Genomic DNA, 22,503 nt, shown 5'->3' with positions numbered 1-22,503 from the left:
CTGAATTATAAATTTGGAATTAAGTATTATGTTGATTAAAATTTTCAATCATTAAATTTGTTTAAAGTAATTTTAAGATTGAGAATTAAGTATTATGTTGATTAAACTTTTCAATCATTAAATTTGTTTAAAGTAATTTTAAGATTGAGAAATCTGAACACGCAATCAGTATTTTAGTTAGACGTAAAAAAGGTAAAAAGAAAACTATCTTTTTTTGTCAACGGTAAAAAGGAAACTCTAGCGATGTTGTTAGATAGATTTCCAATTTCTTTTGGGAGAAGTAACAACCTACGTGACTCATGTTTTGAGTAGGAAAAGTAAAACCAAAACCTCTCGGACTCGTATATATATAACCTATCATAACGATTCAGAACACTCAAATCTTTAGCATTCTCAAAAATCACAACAAAAACCCTAATCATCTCCGAAAGTTGTTCAATTCCATAGATCGAACCTAATACAATGGCAAACACCAATCCCTTTTCCATGTCGACAATGTTTGATGCTTTACCAGACCTCCGTTTTGCCCCGGCAAGACAATTCATGAATGCGGAGCCTCCGATGATTCGTCCTCCTCCTCCTCCTCCTCCTTTTTCACGTGGCGGCGGAGATTCCTTATTCTGCGGGGACTGGGAGATCACGGAGGGTTTAGCACCTGAAATATTGGAGATAGCCACTCTGCAATGGATCTTTAACCTAATGACTAGAAGCGACGAAGATGTGCCTCACTTTAAAGACGTGATCTCAGTGTTCGACATAATAAAGCTTCAACGGATGGTGTATACGCTGACTTCAGACTCCGATTTCTTCATGGAGATCGCAAGAGACCATAACGGCTCCAAAAACATACAGAGACTCATGGGGAGATCCGAATACATGGACGGTCTCTTCTGCGAAGCTATCACGCGCCTCTTCCTCCAGGTCATGACAGACAAGCACGCGTCCTACGTGGGGATACAGGGAACTAGAGTTTTCCAACAGGACAAGAAGGAGCCACTGTACAAGCTCATTCTCCAGTATGTGCTTTACCTAGCGCGTGACCAACACGGTTGCATCGCCCTCAACGAAATCATAACCGACTTGGACCGTTCTTCCTACAGAAACCAGCTCCTAGACCTAGTCGCGAACAACGCTGTTTGGCTAAGCAATGATCCTTACGGGAACTTTGTGATCCAACACTTGCTTAGACTGAAAGACATGCGTTGCACGCGTAACATTGCTGTTAATCTACGAGGCCACTACGTTGATCTCTCGTTTAAGAAGTTTGGAAGCTACATCGTGGAGGGGCTTTTGAAAGTGGGGGACTCGGTAATGGAAGAGGTGGTTATGGATCTTGTGAAGTGCGAGGGAGAGAGGTTGATGAGGCTGGCGAGGAGCGAGTATGGGAATTTCGTGGTGAGGAAGGCACTGGGACTCACGAGGGGCTATATGACGGCTGATCTGTTTAATGGTTTGGTGAACAAGCTAATCCCTTTTCGCCATCTCTTGCCTAGGTCTCCTGGAAGAAACATTGCAACCATCTTGGACTCTGTTTTGATATCATCCTATTAGCTTTATCCCAAACTAGTGGGTTACTTTAACGTTTGAAGTGTTCGTTTGTTTTCTTGTCAACCGGGTTTTAAATGTGTTCTATTTTTAGATTTTTTTGGGGGGTTTTGGTTTTTTTTTTGTTAGGATTTTTGGTGAAATTTAGTTAGTAGGAGAAGTTTGTCGATTTATTTTGGTGTAATGATCTAAATTCAATTTGAAACTTTAAATATTGCATATATATGTTTTTGTTACAGGTTAATTGAAAAAGTAGTTTATCTTAATTCTATGTAACGTAATTTGGATTTTACATCATAACAAATATGTTTTTTTTTTGGCGAATAGACGAACAAGTTACAGAATAAAATTGATTGTCAAAACGAAATTCAGGTTAATTGAAAAAGTAGTTTATCTTAATTCTATGTAACGTAATTTGGATTTTACATCATAACAAATATGTTTTTTTTTTGGCGAATAGACGAACAAGTTACAGAATAAAATTGATTGTCAAAACGAAATTCAGGTTAATTGAAAAAGTAGTTTATCTTAATTCTATGTAACGTAATTTGGATTTTACATCATAACAAATATGTTTTTTTTTTGGCGAATAGACAAACAAGTTACAGAATAAAATTGATTGTCAAAACGAAATTCAGGTTAATTGAAAAAGTAGTTTATCTTAATTCTATGTAACGTAATTTGGATTTTACATCATAACAAATATGTTTTTTTTTTGGCGAATAGACGAACAAGTTACAGAATAAAATTGATTGTCAAAACGAAATTCTGGATTCGTTAAATAGAAAAGCTTCACAATTGATAATCAATAATTTACATAACCAAATGATCTAAAAGTTAAATATTACAGAGTATCCAGTTTTATCCAGTTTTATATTAACCAAAGTAGATGTTTTAGTTAACGAATTGTGAACAACCAAAAACAAGGAGCAATTCTTTTGCAAGACGTGTCAAACTTAAACCTCAATATCTCTCTCCGAACTGGAGAGACAGAGCACCGGTTCCACAATTGTGATCTACAACATATTCAGCTCGTATCTGACCGAGTTTCACACCAACACCATAAGATGAACCATGTCCCATTCTCTTGTACACGGCCGTGGGATTACCTTTCACATCTTTTGAGCTTCCCAAATCGTTTCCATGCTCAGCAAATGCATACACATGTGTGTTCTTCACAGGTACTCTAATCTCAGCACTAACCTATACAATTGTAACACCAAAAAAAAAACTCCATCAGAATTAGGTTTAGAAAACGATCTTGTATATGAGTTCTGTTATATCATCTATACCTCGAGAATGTTTCTAGCTGCACCGAGCTCTCCCATGGTGTAACCTCGAACAGATTTAGGTCCTCCAAGAGCAAAAGCATCATAGCTTGGAAGATCACCTACGCAGCCACCATAATGGCTATGGAGGACTAGAACTGGTGGTTCTTGTTTACCGGGTCCTTCTTCTACTTGCATCAGCTGAATGAACTTTGTTAAGGTTAGTTGGTGACGGTTGAAGAGTGGGAACTTGCTTCCTATACCCAAGCCTTGATCCACCTGAAAGATATTTCTATCTCCAACAATAGCACCATTCACAAACTTGGTGGTGTCTCGGGTTATGTTGCCTTGTAGAAAGGCTATACGATCAGTACCGGTACCACTGAGAGTTGTTGGAGGTCCGTCAACATTGATTGCTCCATTAGGCAATAACACCAGACCATTTGAAGCGATTTGTTTGTTTTCATCTCTGGTTGTTATTTCTTCCAACACAAGTCCATATGTAAGTTTACTCTGACGTGTGAAGTCCTGCGCGCAAAAATTTGTTTAGGTTTGCTTGTAGGAGAAGAAAACAAGTTGATCACAGGGACAGGGGACTTGGTTATTACCTCAGTTATAGTAGCTTTTCCACCAGCTCGATCCACCAAGATTGGAGCCACTCCTTCCTCAAAGCCAGGTCCTCCAGTGAACACTGGGCTAAGTTTACCGGTGTTGAAGAAGCTTGTTTTGAAAGTACGGTTTCTAGGATTGGAAACACCGTCAAGATATGGATGTACATACTCAAACTGAAACGAAAGATCATCCTGCGAGCAAGACCAAGTGTATATATGGATGTTATCAGACTAATGTTTGAACCAGATATGTATCAGAATCATATGAAAACCAAGTGTACCTCAGGATTCGAAAGGTTGCTAGTGGACACTGAACCCATGAGAGATCGATTAAGGCCCTTGATGTTTTTATGTTCGAAAGAAACAGTCCCGCCTGGCTGAAGCGAAGCCTAATAACGCAAGATAAAAAACAATGGACATTAAGCAAATTTAGGGCCGATTTTAAAACTTAACAAGTTCCAAGTTTAGTAGCAGCAGCACATACCAATGAAGGATACCCTTGGGGTCCAGGAACAATATCCCAATCTGTAGTTACGTCTACTGATCTCTGATCTTTCTCCTTAAGCTTGATCTCAAGAATTAAACCTCCTTCATTTTTCTCATCTGGAATTGGAATTATCTCTGTATTAGAGAACAAGCCTAAAGAGTGAATGTTCTGCACAGCTTGGTTCGCAACTTTCATGTTGAACACATGACCTGGACGAAGCTGTTAACCAAACAAAAAAACATATATTAGTACAAGTTTATCATCTGAAATCTCTAAATACGTTTTAAATGGTTTAGTAATTTTAAGTCATGATCCATAATCACAATCACATCAATGGTGAACACATTGAGCTGGATCGAGATACACTTACCTGTTTGGGAATTTGCCTCCGCACGACAGGGATCTGTGTGTGACCTTCAACTACATTTCCAAGCTTATCTTGAAACTGAATAACCAACTTTGTTATATCTCCTTCCACAACTTCAAGAACAAGTTCCTTACTGTTCAAGCATCCAATATTCATATTAGCACACACATACCCTTTGTCTTGGTACCATTTAAGAGCTCGATCTGTAACCTTCTGCAAAAACCTCGCACTTAAACTCCTTTGATCCCTTAACATATGCATCACCTCTCGCTGAACTGATCCAGGCAACAAACAAGGTCTTGCCTTCTCAATCCTCTGCTTGTAATCTTTCTCCTGACTCCTCAAATGTTCAATCATCTCTTTCTCTGTCATGTCTTGATCAATCTTTACCGGCTTAAGTTGTGCCATTAGCCCTACGTTGATGCATCGAACCCTCTCCGTGGCTGGCCACCTGCTCTCCACGAAAGAGAACGTAACACCTAGGGTTCCGTCAGGCTTCGTCTTCCCTTCGAAATCGATTTTATCAAAGAAACCACAAGTAGCTAGGGTTTCTAACTCGCTCTGCAACTGAGCTTTTGTGTAGACTCCTCCTGGCTGAATCGATACAATGTCGAAGAAAGAATCCTCTGTTTCGGCGTTGGCTTTACTCCGTCGATCAAAGAAGATTATATCTGAGATTTTATACTTTTTCAAACCACTTAGCTTGTTCAACTGTACAACAATGTTCGCCGGTAAACCGTGAGAATCCCATTCCGGTGACGGTTCTTCGTCAGCTACGGCCACTCGTGCCAAGAAAAACAAATCCCTCCAAAATCCGCCATCTCCGCCTCCGCCTCCTCCTCCTCCACCTACACCGCCTCCTCCTCCACCGCCACCGCCTTTTAGAATCGAAAGAAGAGAAAAGAGTCGTGGAAGAAACAGAGACGCGGCGGAGGAAACAGAGGTGACAACGAGAGATTGCGCAAGTGACTTACGGATATTACCGTTAGAAGAACGCTTCGGCTTACCGGAGTCATGGACAGAAAAAGATCTCGCCAGTGAGTTAAGCTGAGTATTGTTGGAGGAAGGCTCAAACCTCTGATTACGTGAGCTTGTTGAGGAGCAAGTTAACGATGGGAGGCGAGGGGGAGGTGAGTTGAAACGGAGTTCGCGTGACGAGTATAGGGATGAATATTGACGGCGAGAGGAGAGATAAGAAGAAGCGGTGGTGTAAGTTATCGGCGCCGCGATAAGCTGGCCGTTGATGGCGAATGTGAGCATGACGAGGAGGAGGAGCAAAAAGGTTTCTTGTTTTTCTTGACTTGCGGACCAAGCTAGAGAGAGACTTTTTGGTCTTTTAAAGGAGAGTTGTATTTAATTGTAGTATATTTTATTAGACCATACATAAAAGTAATTTGGGCCATATTGTTTTACAAATGGGCCTGGTTTGAATTTTGTTTTAAACCGACACCACTCGGGTATGAATCGGATATGTTAGCTGAGGTTGTTGTGTTTACTTATTAGTAGTTTCAGTTATTTTACTTTCATTTCATTTCATCCGTATACGTAGTCCTGGGCGTTCGGGTATTCGGTTTGGTTTCGGATATATCTATTCGGTTCCGGTTAGTTTGGATATAGAGGTTTAGTATCCATTCGGTTAATTTACTATTTCGGTTCGGGTTCGGTTATTTTCGGTTCGGTTCCGGATATCCGAAATAGTGTAATATAAATTTTTAAAATATTATTTAAATAAAATTTGATTATATTTTAACAAATATATCTAAAAACTTCATGATATTTGATTTATTTCAAATATTTTGGTATTTTTGTCTAAATATATATGGTTTTTTAGTTTACTTTTTATTACTTTATATAAATTAACACGTAATACAAAGCTAAAACTTCAACGTGGCGCAGTGGCCATGTTGCGCACTCCAGTTTGTAGAGGTCTTAATTCGATTCTCGGCTAAAACATAATTTTAGTACGTGTTCGGTTTGATTCGGATAACCGAACCGATATCCATGGATAATTAAAACACTATCCAATCAGTTATTGTCCACTATCCATACCCGAACCGGAACCGAAATTTCAGTTCGGTTTATTTGCCCAGGACTACGTATACGGAGTATGAAATATTCAAGTACAAATTTGCGTAGCAAACATAAAATAAAACATTTTTACTTTTAAAACCATTTCTCTTTTTTTCTTTTTAAAAAAACAGAGGGTATACAAAATATATATATAATATGTTGGTTTTCATGTGTTTATTTAGTTATTATAGCTTGTAACACTTTATTTGATCTACTTATATTATTAGCAATTCTGTACATTTTTTTCACCAGACTAACAAATAAACTTTCATAGGTTATTTAATATAAAGTTTATAAAAATATAAATGTTTGAAATTAGCAATGTATAGAAGGCATTATAGTTTGGATAAAATTATAATATAATTTCTGATTTTATAATATATTTTTTGTCTAACTAATTTAGGGAACACTAATTATTTAACTTTTTTTTTATCACAAATACAAAATTTCATTGGTTACAAAGTTCATCAGCTATATATTGTTTTCATGTGTTTATTTAATTATTTAGGGTATAACAATTATTTCTGTTTTTAACCAGACTAACAAATAATATTGTATTTGGTTTTAAGAAATAATATTTACTTGTGTTTAATGCAAAAAAAAAAAAATGGGAAGTGTCTTTAGTCAAATGGTTACAGCAACACCTCTGCGACCGACTCCACCGGAGTGCCAAAGAAACCCAATTTTAGTTGGAATTGTAGGACACCTAAACCAATATATGAAGAAACACACATGAACTCATAATCTCTCATATCTCTCTCATCATACATAATCTAGCAACAATCAAAGAATAATATTGTATTTGGTTTTAAGAAATAATATTTTACATGAGTTTAATGCAAAAAAATAATAATTAAAAACTATAGAAATTAGCTGCCAAAAAAAATTAAAACGAACTTATTTATTTGTTGTAGCTATCTTAAAACTGAATATTTAAGAAGAATTTCATATATATCTTAATTTTTTAAAAAGAAAATAATAAAATTTATATTATTGATAAAAACAATATTAGGATATATATACAAAACCTTAAAACAATATTAAGATCAACAATCACAGAACAAATAATCGCCTTTACCTCAGCTTTCAACCTTGAGAACCATAGAATGACAACGGAGAACGACTACTACGAAGAGGATGAAGGACTTCACTTTGATCCCACGGAGCCAGAAGTCATCAACTCTTATCTTATACCAATGCTAAGAGGTGAGCCCATGGAAGACTTTATAGTGGTGAAAGATGTTTATGCCAAGGAGCCATGGTTGTTGGACCACATCAACCATCCTTTTCTCAAGGAAGATGAATGGTATTATGTCACTCCAAAGACTCAGATCTCTAAAGAGAAGGTTGGTTGTGGTAAGTACTCCAAGCGGAAGATCATCGGAGATGGCATTGACCGTGGGAACTGGCATGCAAATGGGACAGAAGATATCATCGACGAGGAAACAGGGAAGGTCATCGGGGTAAAGCAAAAATTTACTTATCATAGCGCCAGCAAGAACAAGAACAAGAAGCATAGGAGAGGAGACGTCGGTAGTGTTTCTGTTGATGTTCCAAGCAACGAAAGCTGAATTATGGACGAGTTTAGGCTACCTACTGATACGTTCCAGGGGGTAGTCCTCTGCAAGATTCACAAGAAAAAATGGTCGGAGAAGAAGAAGAAGAAGGAAAAGAAGAAGGATCATCATCATGAGGAAGATAAGCTTGATCAGGAGCTAGTCGACGTCGTCCCCTGCAAGGTTCACAAGAAAAGGAATTCGAAGAAGAAGAAGGAGAAGGATCATGGCGAAGAAGCTTCCACTTCTAGTAATCATGATCAGCATGATGATGACTCTTCTTCTTTCTGGGAGCAGCAGAAAAAAGAGGCACTCGGAGGAGAGAAGGTGGATGAGCAGGTTGAAGCCATGGAGACTGAACGGTTTGAAGATTGGATTAAAGAGTTGCTGGGCAGTGAAAATATCTGTGATCAGGACTTGTTTTCGATACCCTGATGAAGATTTCTATATATTGTAGAATATATATATATATTTTTTATAGCAAGTGTGTTATGAGATGATGACTGCTACTAGTTAATTTATGCTAAAGGTTTTTTTTTTTTTTTTTTTTTTTGTTTAGAATAGCTCTTGGAGAAATATGGTGTTTTAATCATCCGATTGTTCACATTTTTTTCATTTAATAAAAATATTTTTTTTCTTTTCTTTGAATAAAATGTAAAATTTATTTGCAAAAAAAAACTTTTTTACATCAAGTGCATCGTGTGTTTGAGATTGTTTAGATTCTAAATGTTGCTAAACTTTAAGTATTATTTCTCAATGAAGAGAACCACGTTTTCGTCATCTTCTTAAAGCGTACGTCGAAGTTACCATTACGGCATTACCGTTTGCTTGAGGTGATCGGAATTAGGCTACTCCGCTCCAAATAAGAAACCAAATTCGTTAAAGCCTAATAATAATCGTGACAAATTGTTGAGAATCATAGCTAAGATCTCTTTGTTTGATCTCTTATGTCTTATCTCTTTGTTTGTTCTATTTTGCTTCAGCTCTCTGCTTTTTTTTTTTTTTCAATTCTCTGCCAATTATTCATCACATTTCTCCGTTTTCTAGCTCAAAGACTATGAACCGACTTCGCGTCCTCATAAATTCAACCGTCAGAACGAATAGCTTAACGTTACATGCTTACATGCACCAGAACTCCTGTGTAAGTTTAAGATTATAGTAACTAGTAAGAAAGACGTAACTCTAATGTTACGCTTAGTTTAGAACCTTTCATGATTAAATCAACTTGATCAGAAGCATTCGATCGCAGTCCCTTGAATATCAAGAGAACGTCTCACCAAAGATGCGAAGGAGACCACTACACTGAAATTCAATTCGGCATCCAAAAATAGATTAAAAAAAATGTTGGTGCATTAAACAAAGAAAATTTGGACCAAGCAACCAAAGGGTGCCAAAGACATTCACTTGCTTGGAACAGAAGTTAGCATTGCAGTCTTATATGGAACGGATCGGGTTTACAAGTGGCAGAAGATCAGCACTTGCTTGATCAGTATGCACTTAACTTTCATGAAGAACAGAGGAATCTGATCTGAGAGCTGAAGATTTTATACCTGAATGTGACAATTAAAAAAACTTGTTAAATAAGGCCCACTAAGAAACTTGTTATAAGAGTATTGTCCGTGTTAAACACATACGAGAAACAGGGGTTATTTTAGGTTTAGAGAGTTTGATGATCATCGTTCTTCATCTCTCTTTCTTTTTAGGTTAATCATCATCTTTCTCTTCTCTTTCTTCTCGTAACTTGATTATAATAAATTAGTTAATGAGTATGAGTTACATCTAACCTTTTCTCAAACTCCCTAAACCAATATATAAAAGGGAATCCTCTAACTATATGTGTCGTTGTCGCAGGGTCAGCGAGGTCACGGGACTTCAATGAGAATATGGTATTCGATAGGAACATATATAAATTATTTGCCTCTTAATTATATTTTCTAAGAAATTTTTTATAATGAAATCTGAGAGGAAAAAAACAAATTTGTGTCCCAATGTAGCAAATTGGTATTTTCAGCTTTCGCCATCAAGCCAGCAGGTAATCAAAATATTAAATATTCCTCTTCCTCATACTCACACACATGTGAAACCTCTCAAGAACAAATCCAGAAAATAATCAAGAAAACTACAACCCCTAGATCTTTAATTATAAAGACAAGCATGGATCAATCCATACATATACAATATAACACAATATTATCATTAACATGCACAACCTGAGGGAGGAAGATAGTTAGTTTTCCGGTCATCGGAAGGATTCCGAAAAGTGCGGCTTCCGAACCACATGAAACCAACGGCATGACCGGCGAGAGCGACAAGAAACACACCGGCGTTAAAAGACATGACGGCGAGCATGACTAGGTAGGCTAGACCGGTACGGAGGGTATACACGGCGGTTTGGATTAGTCCTGCGGCGCGGTTAGCCGAATCATCACCGGTACGGAGGAGAGAGGAATGAGCAAGCCATTCGGTGAGGACGGCGAGGAAGAAGACGAAGATGAGACAAAGAGCGTACATGCCGGAGCTTGTTCCTGGCCAACCGGAGAAGAGAACCTCCGTGTTCTTGCCCCAAAAGAAAGTCATGTGCATCATCATCATGTGGTGATGTGGTCCTCCTCCTCCGTTCATGGATCCATTGTTCATCATCGATGATGATGATGATGATGGTGATGGTGGTGGAGACATGTCATGCATGTGACCGTGATCCATGGTTTCTTCTTTGTTCTTTGGCTCTTCTTGTGTGTGTTGTTTGAGAGGAGGAGAGGAGGAAAAATTGTTAGAAATTGGTTGTTTGGTATATTTTATTTATTGGCATTTAATTGAGATTCCTTTTTGAACAAATTTGGGTTTCTGTGGAGATAAGAAAAGAGTATTGGGGGGGGGGGGGGGTATTATTGTAGTACAGTACAACTTGTTTATTGACTTGTCAAAAACTTTTGTGTCGTACTCGTACATAAAAAAGGTAAGGTAATATTTAGAAAGTAAAAAAACAGAGAGAATTGTATCCTCTGAAATCTCCAATTTTTAGGTTAGTAACTTTTTATTCCAATCCCTTTAATTAATTACTATATTAAGATCTTGATTTACAATTATCATATCTTCTTCTTTTTTGGGGTTTAATTATCATATCTTCTTAGGACAAAAAAAATCACCATTCATGGAATTTTCAAAATTTGCTAAATCAACTTTAGGTTTGTTTAGGATTGAGATAGACAATCAATCTATAATTCTATACAACTTTGGTTATATAGGATTGCGATGGTATAGTGTGTAAAATACCGCACAAAAAAAAAACGGAAAAGAGAAAGAAGATATGAACTTTATTGATGTGACATCTCATAAAGGGAGACGTATAAATATGGAGTTCCCATAAATACATCGTAAACATTACGTTGACGAAACTCATTGAGATGAACGATTACGTCTTATATAACGTTTGCCGTTTGGGGGTAAATTGGCATTAACTGTTTACATATTTCGAGAGTCCTTTTCTTTTTCTAATAATGCTTTATACTGAATAAATAAATATTAAACTGCACAAAGCCATAAACTTGTTGAGAAATTTGTCATTTAATACTGTCGATCCTTTCTTTCTCAGCCCATGATATGAATGTATGTTCATAATAGACTGAGCCCATAACAAGTTCTATATCTCTAAGACATTACTAATTTACGACCATATTTATCATTTGCTATTAGAAAACTTAGTTAATTTTAGTTTATTGTTTTCTTCACCATTTACTGAATATTCTTTTGGGCCGTATTCATTTATGTTTTGATGCACCAAAATTTATACGTACTCTCTAGTAGAAAAGGTATCATGAAAGATATTTAATTTTGTTGCGAAATGTAGTTGATCAATGTCTCAGGACGACCAAGATATGATTTTTTTTTTTTAGGATATGATTAAACCAATAAGAGTTAGCTACATATGTAAAACACCAAATATATATGTATGAAATTTTTGTTTTAAGTTAATTTTCATTGTTTGTTTTGTCAATTCTGCATACTTTTAATTTAATTAGCATAACAAAAGTTTTTTTTTTTTTTTGCTTTAACAGTAAAGCGAGAAACCAGACGAAATCACAGTCTCAAAAGTAAAAACGATTCTAGATTTTCCACCAGCTTTGGGTATATATTTTACTTTTTCAATTTTTGGTTTTAAAAGAAAAAAAAGAACATAGTCTCATCTCAACTAAATATCTTTGAAGTACAATTTTAAACTCAAATAAAAGTCACAATTATCGCATTATTGTTGTGAAAATGTACATTGTACTACACACCAAACTCCAACCCAAAACCAAAACCCTTATAAATACACACACAACAACAACAACAACAACAGCTACAATAAAAATCTTCACAACGCACGTTAAGAATATCTCTAAACAATGAACGGCATGAGCGGATCTTCTCAGGCAGCTTCGGCACCTTCACCATCATCGTTCTTCCAACATCGCCGTCGTCATCACGGTGGGATGATGCACATGACGTTCTTTTGGGGGAAAAACACGGAGGTTCTATTCGACGGCTGGCCAGGGACCAATTTGAAAATGTATTGGGCCTGTCTCGCCGCTATTTTTGCACTTTCCGCAGTCTCAGAGTGGCTATCACGGTGCGGTTTCATGAAATCTGGTCCGGCTTGCTTTGGCGGAGGGCTAGTCCAGACGGTGGTTTACACCGTGAGGGCTGGTTTGTCTTATTTGGTCATGTTGGCTGTGATGTCGTTCAATGGAGGAGTCTTCTTGGCTGCAATGGCTGGTTTTGGATTAGGGTTTATGATTTTTGGAAGTAGGGCTTTTAGGGACACTAGCAGTAACAGTCACACTGAGGTTGTTGATTTCCTTTTCTTTCTTTTACATCAATTATGATGTTTGTTGTTTTTGTTTCCCACATGAACTAATAATATGAAAATAAAATGTATCACGTTTTTGGATTTAGTTTCAGTACGATTGGAACTCCTTAATTTGTCCTCATTATAGTATCTCTGTTTGGTGGATCCGAAGAGGTCATTTCTCTGGATATATATATATATATATATATATATATATATATATATTTTGTTCTTTAATTTATTAAAGAATTGAACGATGTAATTGATGAATTCAGAGTTTGAGGAAGAAGTTGCGATTAGAAAGGAGTAAGCAGCAAGGACTCAGACTTGATGCTACTCTTTGAAATGAAAATTAAGTATTTTCCTCTATATTTTCGGGTTTATACGATTCGTTTGTTTGATTTTATCATATCCGAACCTAAATATCAAAATATATATTAAGCAGGTTTTTAGGTAATGATTTGGATGAAGCCAGCTGAAAGATTCAAAGATCATTGGGCCTATAGGAATATATAATTGGTTTGGGTCGTCAATTGCCGTGCATAATAGCTTTTACAAGATATTTTTTTTTTATTAAAATACACAATGCATGTATGAAACATCTATGATTTTCATTTGTGAGGTTAATGCGCTTATAAGGACGTTTCTGTGACATAGGATTAGTCTTATTTATTTTGCCAGTGTTTTTACCTTTAGCCTGAAGACAATCTTATCACATATAAAAAATTTTGTGTTCTTTTCTGAAATGGTTATAATCTTTGATGAGTTAGCTCTTTTGGTTACACAACTTACCTACTAACGGCACAATGCAAATCATATAAGAAATAATGCTTAGAGAATATTGTTCTTCTGAATCTTGTGATTGAATAATCTTGATAGCTTGTTACTAGTTAGGTTATGAAACTCACAATATCACTAGTTAAGGATCACACAATCCTTATATAATAGAAAGAAAAAAATTAAGGGACTTGTGTGTAGAACCAAAAAGAAATGCAATATTCGTGGATATCAAATCATGCGACTCATACGGTATGAGTCATACCCATACATAAATTGTTTTGTACTCCATACCGTTTAAAAATTTATTCTATATCGTTTCCACATTTACGCATATGCAAAACGTTGAGTTGCTGTCCAACTTCACAATATAAAACGTGGAGTTTCAACGACCTTCAAATTGTTGCGTGTAAAACATCATAAACCTTACAAGAAACATGAAAAAAACTTAGATGATCATCATCCTACAAGTTTGTTTTGTTACCGAAATTTGCAGAAAAATTATTTTGTCATTACCTTTTTATCGGCATTTCTCAGACCAAAATATAGACGAAGTCAATCTAGTTTGTATATTCCTCATTAAATTTTGAATTTAGACGCTTTGGATGGTTATGTTACCTCAAAAAACTTCGGATGGTTTCTCACCGGCCGATGAAAAATAAGTATAAGCGAAATCAAAAAACTATTGCGACATGCTTTAACGTAGTATGCAATACATGTGACTTTCTTTTTCTTTTTCTTTTTGTCGTCTAGAGGCGATGATATTTGTATTAACACATTCAAGTATACAACCAAACAAATAAAGTCCGGTCGAAGTTTAATACTAGTTAATACTTATTAATACCCATATATAACTCACATACATTTTGGTTCTACTAAATTAGAGCGTTAATATTATTTATCTGTTTGATTATAGTCTGGCCTAATGCATCTTTTTAAAAAAGTGAAATTTATTCTAGAAATAAAGCTAGACTAAAGAATGAATCAAATATTATCGTGAAGCAAACCATGTCACCATTCCTCTCTCGTATCTTTTTTTTTTTTAATAAAATGTTAAATTTAAATTCAAATATAAAAAATTACGTTTGTACAACTGGTGCAACTATTAGCAAAAAGAAATTTAGGTAGAGAAAGATACTAAGTGTGTAGATATGGTGTGAAATTTAAAATCTTGATGCTAGCCAAAGTTGGAGGCCATTGTCATAACGTCTGTCACCACTTCTTTGGATAGCTAGTAGCTGATCTCTAGTTTGTCTATCAATGCGTTTGATCAACTGGACTTCTGCAATCGGGTGTTTGCCGTGCCTACGTCTGTTGCGCTCGCGCCATAGTGCATAAACCGTAGCTTGAAAGACATAACGAGCCATAAAACTTTCTACTTGATCCTTCCAAGCAGCAGAGACTGTCACAATGAGTGTTTTCCAATGCAAAGAGAACCGAACCATGTAGATATTTCTTGCAAGATTTTTCCAGATACCTGAGCTGAAGCTACAAGAGAAGAAAAGATGGTCACGAGTTTCAATAGAATAATTGCAGAAAACGCAGGTCGGAGATACGTTACGTCCCCTGTTGAGAGTCTATCTCTCGTTGCCAACCAAACACAAAAGGAGAATGTGGGCGTTGCGTGAGCAAACCAGACCCCTTTGTGCCAAGAGACTAGATCTGATGTGTTGCGTATATGAAGCCAGGTATCCTTGGTCGAGAATTTCGAGCGATAGATATCGTTTTTCCCTTTCCATAAGGTGATATCCTCTGCATTAGTGCGAGTTTGTTGCTTGAGCGCTAAGGCGTCGAGAATTTGATTTAGGTGGTCAACTCGATGCCATCGCAGACGACGATGAGACCAAGCCGCTGCAACCGTCTGATGTTTTGAGTCAGTTGTTGAGCTTGCGTTGAAAGTTTAACATATATCTTTCTGTTCTTTCCCCCTCAAATCATATGAACTGTGGTCTAGGAAACATACCGCACGAGTCATAGTTGTTCGGTGCAAGAAGTTTCCTGATTAGATTGTTGCTGCAAAAATGTTCTGATATCATAGTTCATATATATATGCTATAAGAAAAAGCAAACTATTCGAGCAATTTAATTATTAATATAATAAGTATGAAGCAGGCCCGCTCAAATATTTTCTGGACCCTGAGCTAAAAAAAACAATTTTGGACTCTATTTCTCATGTTTAAAAAAAATGGATCTTAAAATCAAAAGAAAAAAGCCCAAAAATTAAATGGACCATGTGCATTTGCACCCCCAGCACATGCTGCATAGAGCCGGGCCTGGTATGAAGATATGTGCATGTTAACCTAAACCTCAGAATTCGTCGGTGTAATTTAAAAAAAAAAAGTTGAGAAAAAAATAGATATTAAGATAAGTGACATGAGGGAGTGGAGCGATGTATGGGGGAGCCAATATAGGATTATGTGGGTCAAATGATCCTGGTGAATTTTTAAAATTGGTTAAATTTTTAAAGAAAAAATCAAATTGACGCGAGTAATATAGCACAATTAACTCTTATAAAAAAATTTAACAACATAATTGACACTTTAAAATTTATTTTGACCATGATAAAGTAATTTCTTAGCTCCCCACTGTACATCACCGTCACTGGCTCACAACTAATGTCAGTAATGACAAAACGTGAGTGCACATGAACCTTATAAAGTGAAAGGTACGATGAATAAGTCAAAAACATTTTCGCAACAAACGAGAAGTCGGCGGATTTAAGACCACCCACGATGCCACGAGCTAATCATATCTTTTCACATTTACATGCATCTTAACGCGTTCTACTAAAATATTAGAATTTACATGAAATTATTCTCTTCATTCACAAAACCGTATCTTAGTCCTTTCACATCAAATCAATTTGTTTTATACATCAACTTGGTCAGTTCTATAATTCTATCGAAGAAAGTTCAAAATACCAGACTGATAGCTATATATATGTAAATACGAAAGTCACGCATACGAAGTAACACATAAACGTAATAATCGAATAAAAGTCTTTTATTTTTTTCTTCATTAAACTGGGGAGATGCGTAATGCTTTTATTACAAGGAATTTTGAATCTTACAAAAAAAAAAAAAACAAACCCTTTTTACAATGGACATGCGATATATATGAATATGTATACATGCACATTTTATTGTTCTTATTATCACAAGAATTATTGATTTATCACAGTAATAAAAAATCACCAAATTTTTAAAACCTATATATTTCCAATAAAAATAATGGTTTTTGAAAACAGTTTTTTATTTTGATCCACTAGATGATTTTCAATCCGAAGTCCCTACCTTATGAAAACCTATTACTGCAGCAACCAAGAAGCATGTGCCAATGTTTAATCAGTACGTCCACTCCTGTGGCAAATCCGCTTGTGGTTCTTGGTGGCTCTCGGCTGACATATCCACCACATACGGTGATCCACTTTGTACCGGCCGAGATGATGAACTACTTTTGTTGTTTTTGTTCTTCATAGACACCAACAGAGCATCTATATGGTAAATTTCAAGAATTAAAAATCAAAAACCAAAATTTTTAAAGACAAAAAGCTCTTGTTTCTATATTTATTAGTTAATCACTTAATCTACTGTCTAATATGATGTAATCGATTTCGGAGTGAGCAGCTATATGCGTTAATTGTTTTTCACAAATCAACTATTTATTTATTACTTCGCTGAAAACTAACATCTAAGTAGTTCGAATTGTAGAAAAAATCAATATACTATGAAAATTTAAACTTTTTTTGTTTTTGTTTTTGGACAACATGAAAATTTAAACCAAACTGTAAAATAAAACCTCTAAACCCAAAATCTGAAACTAACTCCAAAAACTTGAATTCTTAACTCCAAAATCCAAACAAAATGTTATATTCCCTCTAATTTTGAAATAGTTAAGCCTATCTTAGCAAACTTTGATTTTTATTTAAAAAAAACTATTTCCTACGCATCTCTTTTCTTTGTCAACCATCCCTTATTTTATCTATACATGTATAAACTCAGAAGAATACAAAAAAAAAAAAAAAACTGAAAATTAAATTAGGAAAGAGATAGGTGGGGTTGGTACCATGAAAAGGAGGGATATCAGAAGAGAATGTAGAAGGCACACCCATTTTGTCAAAGTGAACTTTCAAAGCTTCAACTACTCTTGCTGGTATTATAACTGTTGAACATCCTGCAACCAAATTTATTTCAGACACAAAAGTCAAAACCAAACCGAAACTACATCTAACCAAATTAAACCAGTTTGGCAATTTAAGAGTAACCACTCAGAAAACAGTCTGGTTGAGACATCAGTTTCATACAGCGACAACAATTTTGAATACAACCAGTTAGGACAATAAATAGTAAATTGTCACCACCACCTACCCACCGATATCAAAACAACCTCAAATCATATGATTAGAAAACAAAGAATAATTTCTATAAAAAAATGGTAATTGATGATTGTCAAAAAAAAAAAAAAAATGGTAGTTGATATTTTGTTTACAAACTCACCGACTACTAGATTGGGTAACGCTTAAGAGTTGAAACTTAAATTGTCAGAAAAAACTTTAATGTTAGAGTTGAAAGAGCATCAACAAACCTGGTTAGGTTTACTTACGTGTTGGGTATATGATTTTGAACTGTCCATCTAACTTCGAGAATATAATACTATATTTAGAAAAGAAACAAAGCTTTATAGGATTTATTCTATGTGGCTCGGTTATGGCCTTGGGTATTATTAATGATCGAACGGTGACGAAAGAAGTAATCACAATATGAATAAATATCTCTAGTTTATCTTAGATTATAATCCACTTATTGAAAGAAACTAGTGGGGTCTCTTACAAGAAATATCAAAGAGTTAGAATGATTATTCCTAAATGGTTTTTTTTTTTTTTTTTTTTTTTTATAAATTGAAAGGGAAAGGGAAAGAGAGTACAAATGGGGGACCAAGGAGTTGAGGCAAGATTCTAATTAGAGAGAGTATCTGTCAAACCTATAGCCACACAGTATAATATTATAGAGATAAATTAGGAGATTAATTGGTGACAAGGAATCTATGGAATCTTACTCAGTCAAACGATGTAATAATATAAAGAAGATTCTTATAATATATTTGTCCTAAATAATTGAGTTTTTGTGCTTTTAGATGATTTGATACTCAATCAGCTAAACTAACCTAACCTTAACCCAACATACCATTCCAGTTAAATCACGCCACAACTCTTTAGTATATTATTCTAAAAAACTCTAGGTTAGTTAAATCAAATATAAACAAAAACAGTTTTGAGTAAAAAAAAATATATAAGAAGATTATCACAACAGAAAGAATGGAATTTGTGCAAAATCAAAAGTCGATTCCGGAACTACGCAAGTGTACTAATGGCTGGATATGAAATCTTATCTATCTCGTCGACCACAAAGATTTACAAGTTCATTAAAAAAACTCAAATCTAAAATGAACTCTTAAGTCTAATATATTCAGTGGTTTATATATTTATGTGTTATGTTAAGAAACCAATTCTGAGATTTTTGTTTTACGACATATCTTAATAGTTAATACTATCCAAGATTCCAATTTTGTCAACCCCCCAATAAAAAAAAAAAACAAAGTGGAATCTCAAAGTATTTTGATAAAAATGTTAGACGACGTCATCCTATTTTTATTTAAATTCTTTTCTCCTATATGATACGTAACTTACATGTAAACCACTAAATTTTTATATAAAATTAAATTCCCCAAAAAAAAAAAACACTTATAACGGAAGAAATAAGCGAAAGAATAATAATGATAAGATTAAATTTTTAAAAACAACTATTGCTGACTGGCTCTAACCTGATTTCTTGCGTGACTCGACAACAGTTCCATGAGTACGTGGCAAGAACACTCCAGTTCCACCCGACCCGGTTCTTGAACCCAACCCGTCAACGAACACCGCCTTCACGCCTGACCTAGGTCTCTGCTGCTGCTGCTGCTGCTGGAGCTGGTTGTGGTAGTTCCTTGCTTTGTTCCTCATAACGTCATCCTTTCGTTTCTTCTCTTTCTCTTTCTCCTTCTTGATCTTATGGAACTATACATAAACAAATCAACATCGAACTCTTTTTTTAATACAAAACAATCGAAAAACAAAACTTAGTTTTCGTCAAGATTTAATCCAGACCGTTGATATTATAACCGACGACACTTTTTTTTTTCTTAAAGTAATAATAAGATTCTTAAGTAAATTAAATAAGTAATGATAAAAAGAAAAGATGATGAGCTCACGTTTGCTTGAATAGATCGGATCTGGTCATCGATTAGAGCTTGTTTAGATTGAAAAGGGATCGTAACAGGTTTTGTATCGACCACCTTCGTCATGATTGTCTCAACCGTAGGAGTTAGCGGCGGAGATGGTTCACGGGAAGGACCAATTGGGCTGCTGTAACCAGAAGCAAATGGTGACCAGAGAGTTGATTGCGGCGAGCCAGAGCCACCACCACCACGAGACTGAATCAAAATTGATAAGACTTTGAGATTGACACAACAACAAAAAAATAAAAAGAAGAGAATCTCGAATCTGAAGAGTAAAAAAGTTAAAAGAAAAAAAAAGTTAGGGGTTTACCTTTTGATGCTTTTCATCGTCTTGAAGCATATAGTTTGTCATCTGACGAGTCAACTCTGTGATGTACTCGTCGTCGTCTTCGTTCTGTGCCTTTGGTGAATCCGGTTCGTCGGAGACGGAGCTTGTGGTTGGAGTGAAGAACGTTGGCTCAGAAAAGGAGGTAAAAGGATTTGATATGAAATCCATGTCGTGTAGTTCAGTAGATTCCATTTGATTTTTTTTTTTTCTCGTACAGAACAAACCAACTAAACCGGAAAGACAGAAACAGAGGAAAAACAGAGCAAATCAAGAAACAGAGAGGAAAAGCAGAGGAAATCAAGAAACAGAGAGAAGAGAGAAGAGAGGAGAGAGGGAGAAGTTTGTGTAAGTGGTGAAGGGTTGAGATTTTATAAAGAAGAAAAGAGATGACCGCGTAGAGTACAGATGGACAGCTTAAGGCCGAAGGCGTTACGACAATATCACCTGCCAATTGTTGTGAGTTTTGCGAACTCACGAGAGAGAGAGAGAGAGAGAGAGAGAGAGAGAGAGATTTTTAAGAATTAAGGATTAAGGAAAGCCTTATAAAGAAGAAATATATACATAGACATACATATATGATATATGTATCTTTCCTTCTTCTTCTTTTTTTTTCTTTTTTTCTTTTATGTTGAATGAATGCATTTAGTTATGATGAACCTTTTTTAGGTGAATTTTGTTTTCAAAAAAAAAAAAAAAATCTCTTAAAGCAATGTATTCAACCTAATATTGATTTTTTTTGGTCCATTTATAGTTTGAATCATTTGAATTGTTTGAATTAGTATGTGACTACTCTACAAAGTAATAATGTTATTTAGTCATGATTTTTAATTAACCTTTTCGGAGTTTTTTTTATTGTTTTCTAAATATTTTTCAAGTAAAGATTTTATGTATGGCCCTACTAATTTTACTGATAAACAAAAGTTTAAAGATTATTTGTTGTAGCTACAACAAGAAAACACAGGGGGTCTGAAGCCTAAGAATCGAAATGACCCAACAACAACAAATTTGTTCTCAATCTGTCATTTAAGCTGAAGAATTACCACAACAATATATAAAAGTAGATACAATTCAACTAATAAGAAAATACGTTACAAAATACTTATCATTAAACAGAGTTGAAATATATTAAGATCATCGTTTTCTAATGAAATTGAACAACTAGCGAAGGATTAAAAAAAAAAAATACATGCCATCAAACTCTGTTACTCTGGTAGCTAAAAAGCCTGTAACATAAAATATGATTCTTCTTCTAACTTCTAACTTCTAACTTCTAACTAATTAATGAAGATCTGCGCGCGAACCATAACCAGATCGTGACCAAAATAAGATTCCATTATCAACCATGATCGTAAAGTTTAAACAATACTATATGATTTTATATCTAAGACCACCTTATTGATTATTTTTGTAAATGTGTAACTCTCGCTCCGGAAAAATATTGTAACAGAAACAGACACTCGATTTACAATATACATATATATATATATATAGTTTTTGTTTTGTAAAGTTTATAACTTCTTATAATATATAAGTATATAACTATTACTTTATAATATATATATACCTCTTACGAGTCACGAGCTAGTGATACGGAGTAATATAATATGTTGGTTTAGGTGATTTTTTTTTTGTGGGATTATTGTGGATTAAGTCAACAAATGCAACTTGGGGGATGAGTGATTCGGAGACAAAACATACATGTTTCTTTCTTTATATGCGATGTTTTTCTAAGTAATAAAGAAGGGGAAGGTTGGTGTTGGTTCACCTATTAAGAACTTTTTTCTTTGGAATAACGGTATAGTTACTAAAAATAGTCCATACCACTAATTGCGTTTAGCAATTCACATTTTTTTAAGTATTGAATTGTGTATTTGAATCTGCAACGTTTTAATCATCATTAATTGTTTTTATTACAAGAAAGTAGGTCTTATATCCCTTTATAGCAAAGCCTTTATCTAACAACCATTAACACATAGATATATAGGATTTTTGAGTGTGGGATAATCAAACTTCTAACGCTGACATCTATGTGGATGCAGTTGTAAAAGTAATAGTATAATAGGCACAACCGTAAAATAATAGAAGAATATACATAATCAAACTTCTGTTTGTGAAGAGTTTCAATCTACGTTTTAAGCTAATACGAAGAAAATATGTTCCAAAATATATAGTTGTAGTATAGTGGTAAGTATTCCCGCCTGTCACGCGGGTGACCCGGGTTCGATCCCCGGCAACGGCGTCTATTTTTTATTTGTTTTGCCTTGTAGCTAAACGTTGTCGTTCTGTGCCCATTCCATTCAACCGTCTTGCCGTTTTCCTTCCCTTGAGACGGCAAGCAATCCATCTCTCGCCGCAATTAGAATACAACGAGCATGTGCATATGACGTATA

The 22,503-nt window shown here is 35.2% G+C and overlaps 6 protein-coding genes and 1 pseudogene across 6 annotated transcripts; 3 read left to right on the top strand and 4 right to left on the bottom strand.

Moving 5' to 3' along the window:
* Positions 1 to 400: 400 nt before the first annotated feature.
* LOC104728990 (putative pumilio homolog 16) lies at positions 401 to 1,663 on the top strand. Its single transcript, XM_010447895.3, has one exon. It carries the CDS (start codon positions 463 to 465, stop codon positions 1,549 to 1,551), a length of 1,089 nt encoding a protein of 362 aa, XP_010446197.3. The 5' UTR covers positions 401 to 462; the 3' UTR covers positions 1,552 to 1,663.
* Positions 1,664 to 2,329: 666 nt separating this feature from the next.
* On the bottom strand, positions 2,330 to 6,125 carry LOC104726510 (protein TOC75-3, chloroplastic-like). The gene is made up of 6 exons (XM_087471938.1): positions 4,282 to 6,125; positions 3,909 to 4,130; positions 3,706 to 3,813; positions 3,422 to 3,616; positions 2,838 to 3,341; positions 2,330 to 2,748 (listed from the first exon to the last, which is right to left on the bottom strand). Exons 1-6 carry the CDS (start codon positions 5,536 to 5,538, stop codon positions 2,509 to 2,511), a joined length of 2,526 nt encoding a protein of 841 aa, XP_087328064.1. The 5' UTR covers positions 5,539 to 6,125; the 3' UTR covers positions 2,330 to 2,508.
* A 1,291-nt stretch (positions 6,126 to 7,416) lies between these two features.
* LOC104728989 (uncharacterized) lies at positions 7,417 to 8,393 on the top strand (annotated as a pseudogene).
* Positions 8,394 to 9,937: 1,544 nt separating this feature from the next.
* On the bottom strand, positions 9,938 to 10,769 carry LOC104726509 (copper transporter 1). Its single transcript, XM_010445377.3, has one exon. It carries the CDS (start codon positions 10,605 to 10,607, stop codon positions 10,101 to 10,103), a length of 507 nt encoding a protein of 168 aa, XP_010443679.2. The 5' UTR covers positions 10,608 to 10,769; the 3' UTR covers positions 9,938 to 10,100.
* A 1,454-nt stretch (positions 10,770 to 12,223) lies between these two features.
* Positions 12,224 to 12,834, top strand: LOC104726508 (copper transporter 3). Its single transcript, XM_010445375.2, has one exon. It carries the CDS (start codon positions 12,290 to 12,292, stop codon positions 12,767 to 12,769), a length of 480 nt encoding a protein of 159 aa, XP_010443677.2. The 5' UTR covers positions 12,224 to 12,289; the 3' UTR covers positions 12,770 to 12,834.
* Positions 12,835 to 14,672: 1,838 nt separating this feature from the next.
* Positions 14,673 to 15,484, bottom strand: LOC147935528 (uncharacterized). The gene is made up of 3 exons (XM_087473043.1): positions 15,473 to 15,484; positions 15,144 to 15,370; positions 14,673 to 14,997 (listed from the first exon to the last, which is right to left on the bottom strand). The coding sequence occupies exons 1-3, from the start codon at positions 15,482 to 15,484 to the stop codon at positions 14,673 to 14,675; spliced, it is 564 nt and encodes a 187-aa protein (XP_087329169.1).
* Positions 15,485 to 16,494: 1,010 nt separating this feature from the next.
* On the bottom strand, positions 16,495 to 20,830 carry LOC104726507 (uncharacterized). Its single transcript, XM_010445374.3, has 5 exons — positions 20,096 to 20,830; positions 19,759 to 19,980; positions 19,330 to 19,564; positions 17,575 to 17,682; positions 16,495 to 17,002 (listed from the first exon to the last, which is right to left on the bottom strand). The coding sequence occupies exons 1-5, from the start codon at positions 20,303 to 20,305 to the stop codon at positions 16,854 to 16,856; spliced, it is 924 nt and encodes a 307-aa protein (XP_010443676.2). The 5' UTR covers positions 20,306 to 20,830; the 3' UTR covers positions 16,495 to 16,853.
* Between the last annotated feature and the right edge of the window lie 1,673 nt (positions 20,831 to 22,503).

The sequence above is a fragment of the Camelina sativa genome, chromosome 11 (genome assembly GCF_030686135.1).
Source record: "Camelina sativa cultivar CO46 ecotype springtype chromosome 11, ASM3068613v1".
Taxonomy (NCBI): Eukaryota; Viridiplantae; Streptophyta; class Magnoliopsida; order Brassicales; family Brassicaceae; genus Camelina; species Camelina sativa.
The sequence above is the reverse complement of the archived record's forward strand: the minus strand, read 5'-3'. Positions and strand labels throughout refer to the sequence as shown.

Coding starts and splice junctions, on each gene's coding strand:
- LOC104728990 (XM_010447895.3), top strand. CDS start 463: ATGGCAAACACCAATCCCTTTTCCATGTCGACAATGTTTGATGCTTTA.
- LOC104726510 (XM_087471938.1), bottom strand. CDS start 5,538: ATGCTCACATTCGCCATCAACGGCCAGCTTATCGCGGCGCCGATAACT. Junction 3,814..3,908: donor CCCAAGGGTATCCTTCATTG/GTATGTGCTGCT, acceptor TTGCGTTATTAG/GCTTCGCTTCAGCCAGGCGG. Junction 3,617..3,705: donor GCAACCTTTCGAATCCTGAG/GTACACTTGGTT, acceptor TCTTGCTCGCAG/GATGATCTTTCGTTTCAGTT.
- LOC104726509 (XM_010445377.3), bottom strand. CDS start 10,607: ATGGATCACGGTCACATGCATGACATGTCTCCACCACCATCACCATCA.
- LOC104726508 (XM_010445375.2), top strand. CDS start 12,290: ATGAACGGCATGAGCGGATCTTCTCAGGCAGCTTCGGCACCTTCACCA.
- LOC147935528 (XM_087473043.1), bottom strand. Junction 14,998..15,143: donor TCTTGGCACAAAGGGGTCTG/GTTTGCTCACGC, acceptor CTTCTCTTGTAG/CTTCAGCTCAGGTATCTGGA.
- LOC104726507 (XM_010445374.3), bottom strand. CDS start 20,305: ATGGAATCTACTGAACTACACGACATGGATTTCATATCAAATCCTTTT. Junction 19,565..19,758: donor TCCGATCTATTCAAGCAAAC/GTGAGCTCATCA, acceptor GTTTATGTATAG/TTCCATAAGATCAAGAAGGA. Junction 17,003..17,574: donor TGATATCCCTCCTTTTCATG/GTACCAACCCCA, acceptor TTTACCATATAG/ATGCTCTGTTGGTGTCTATG.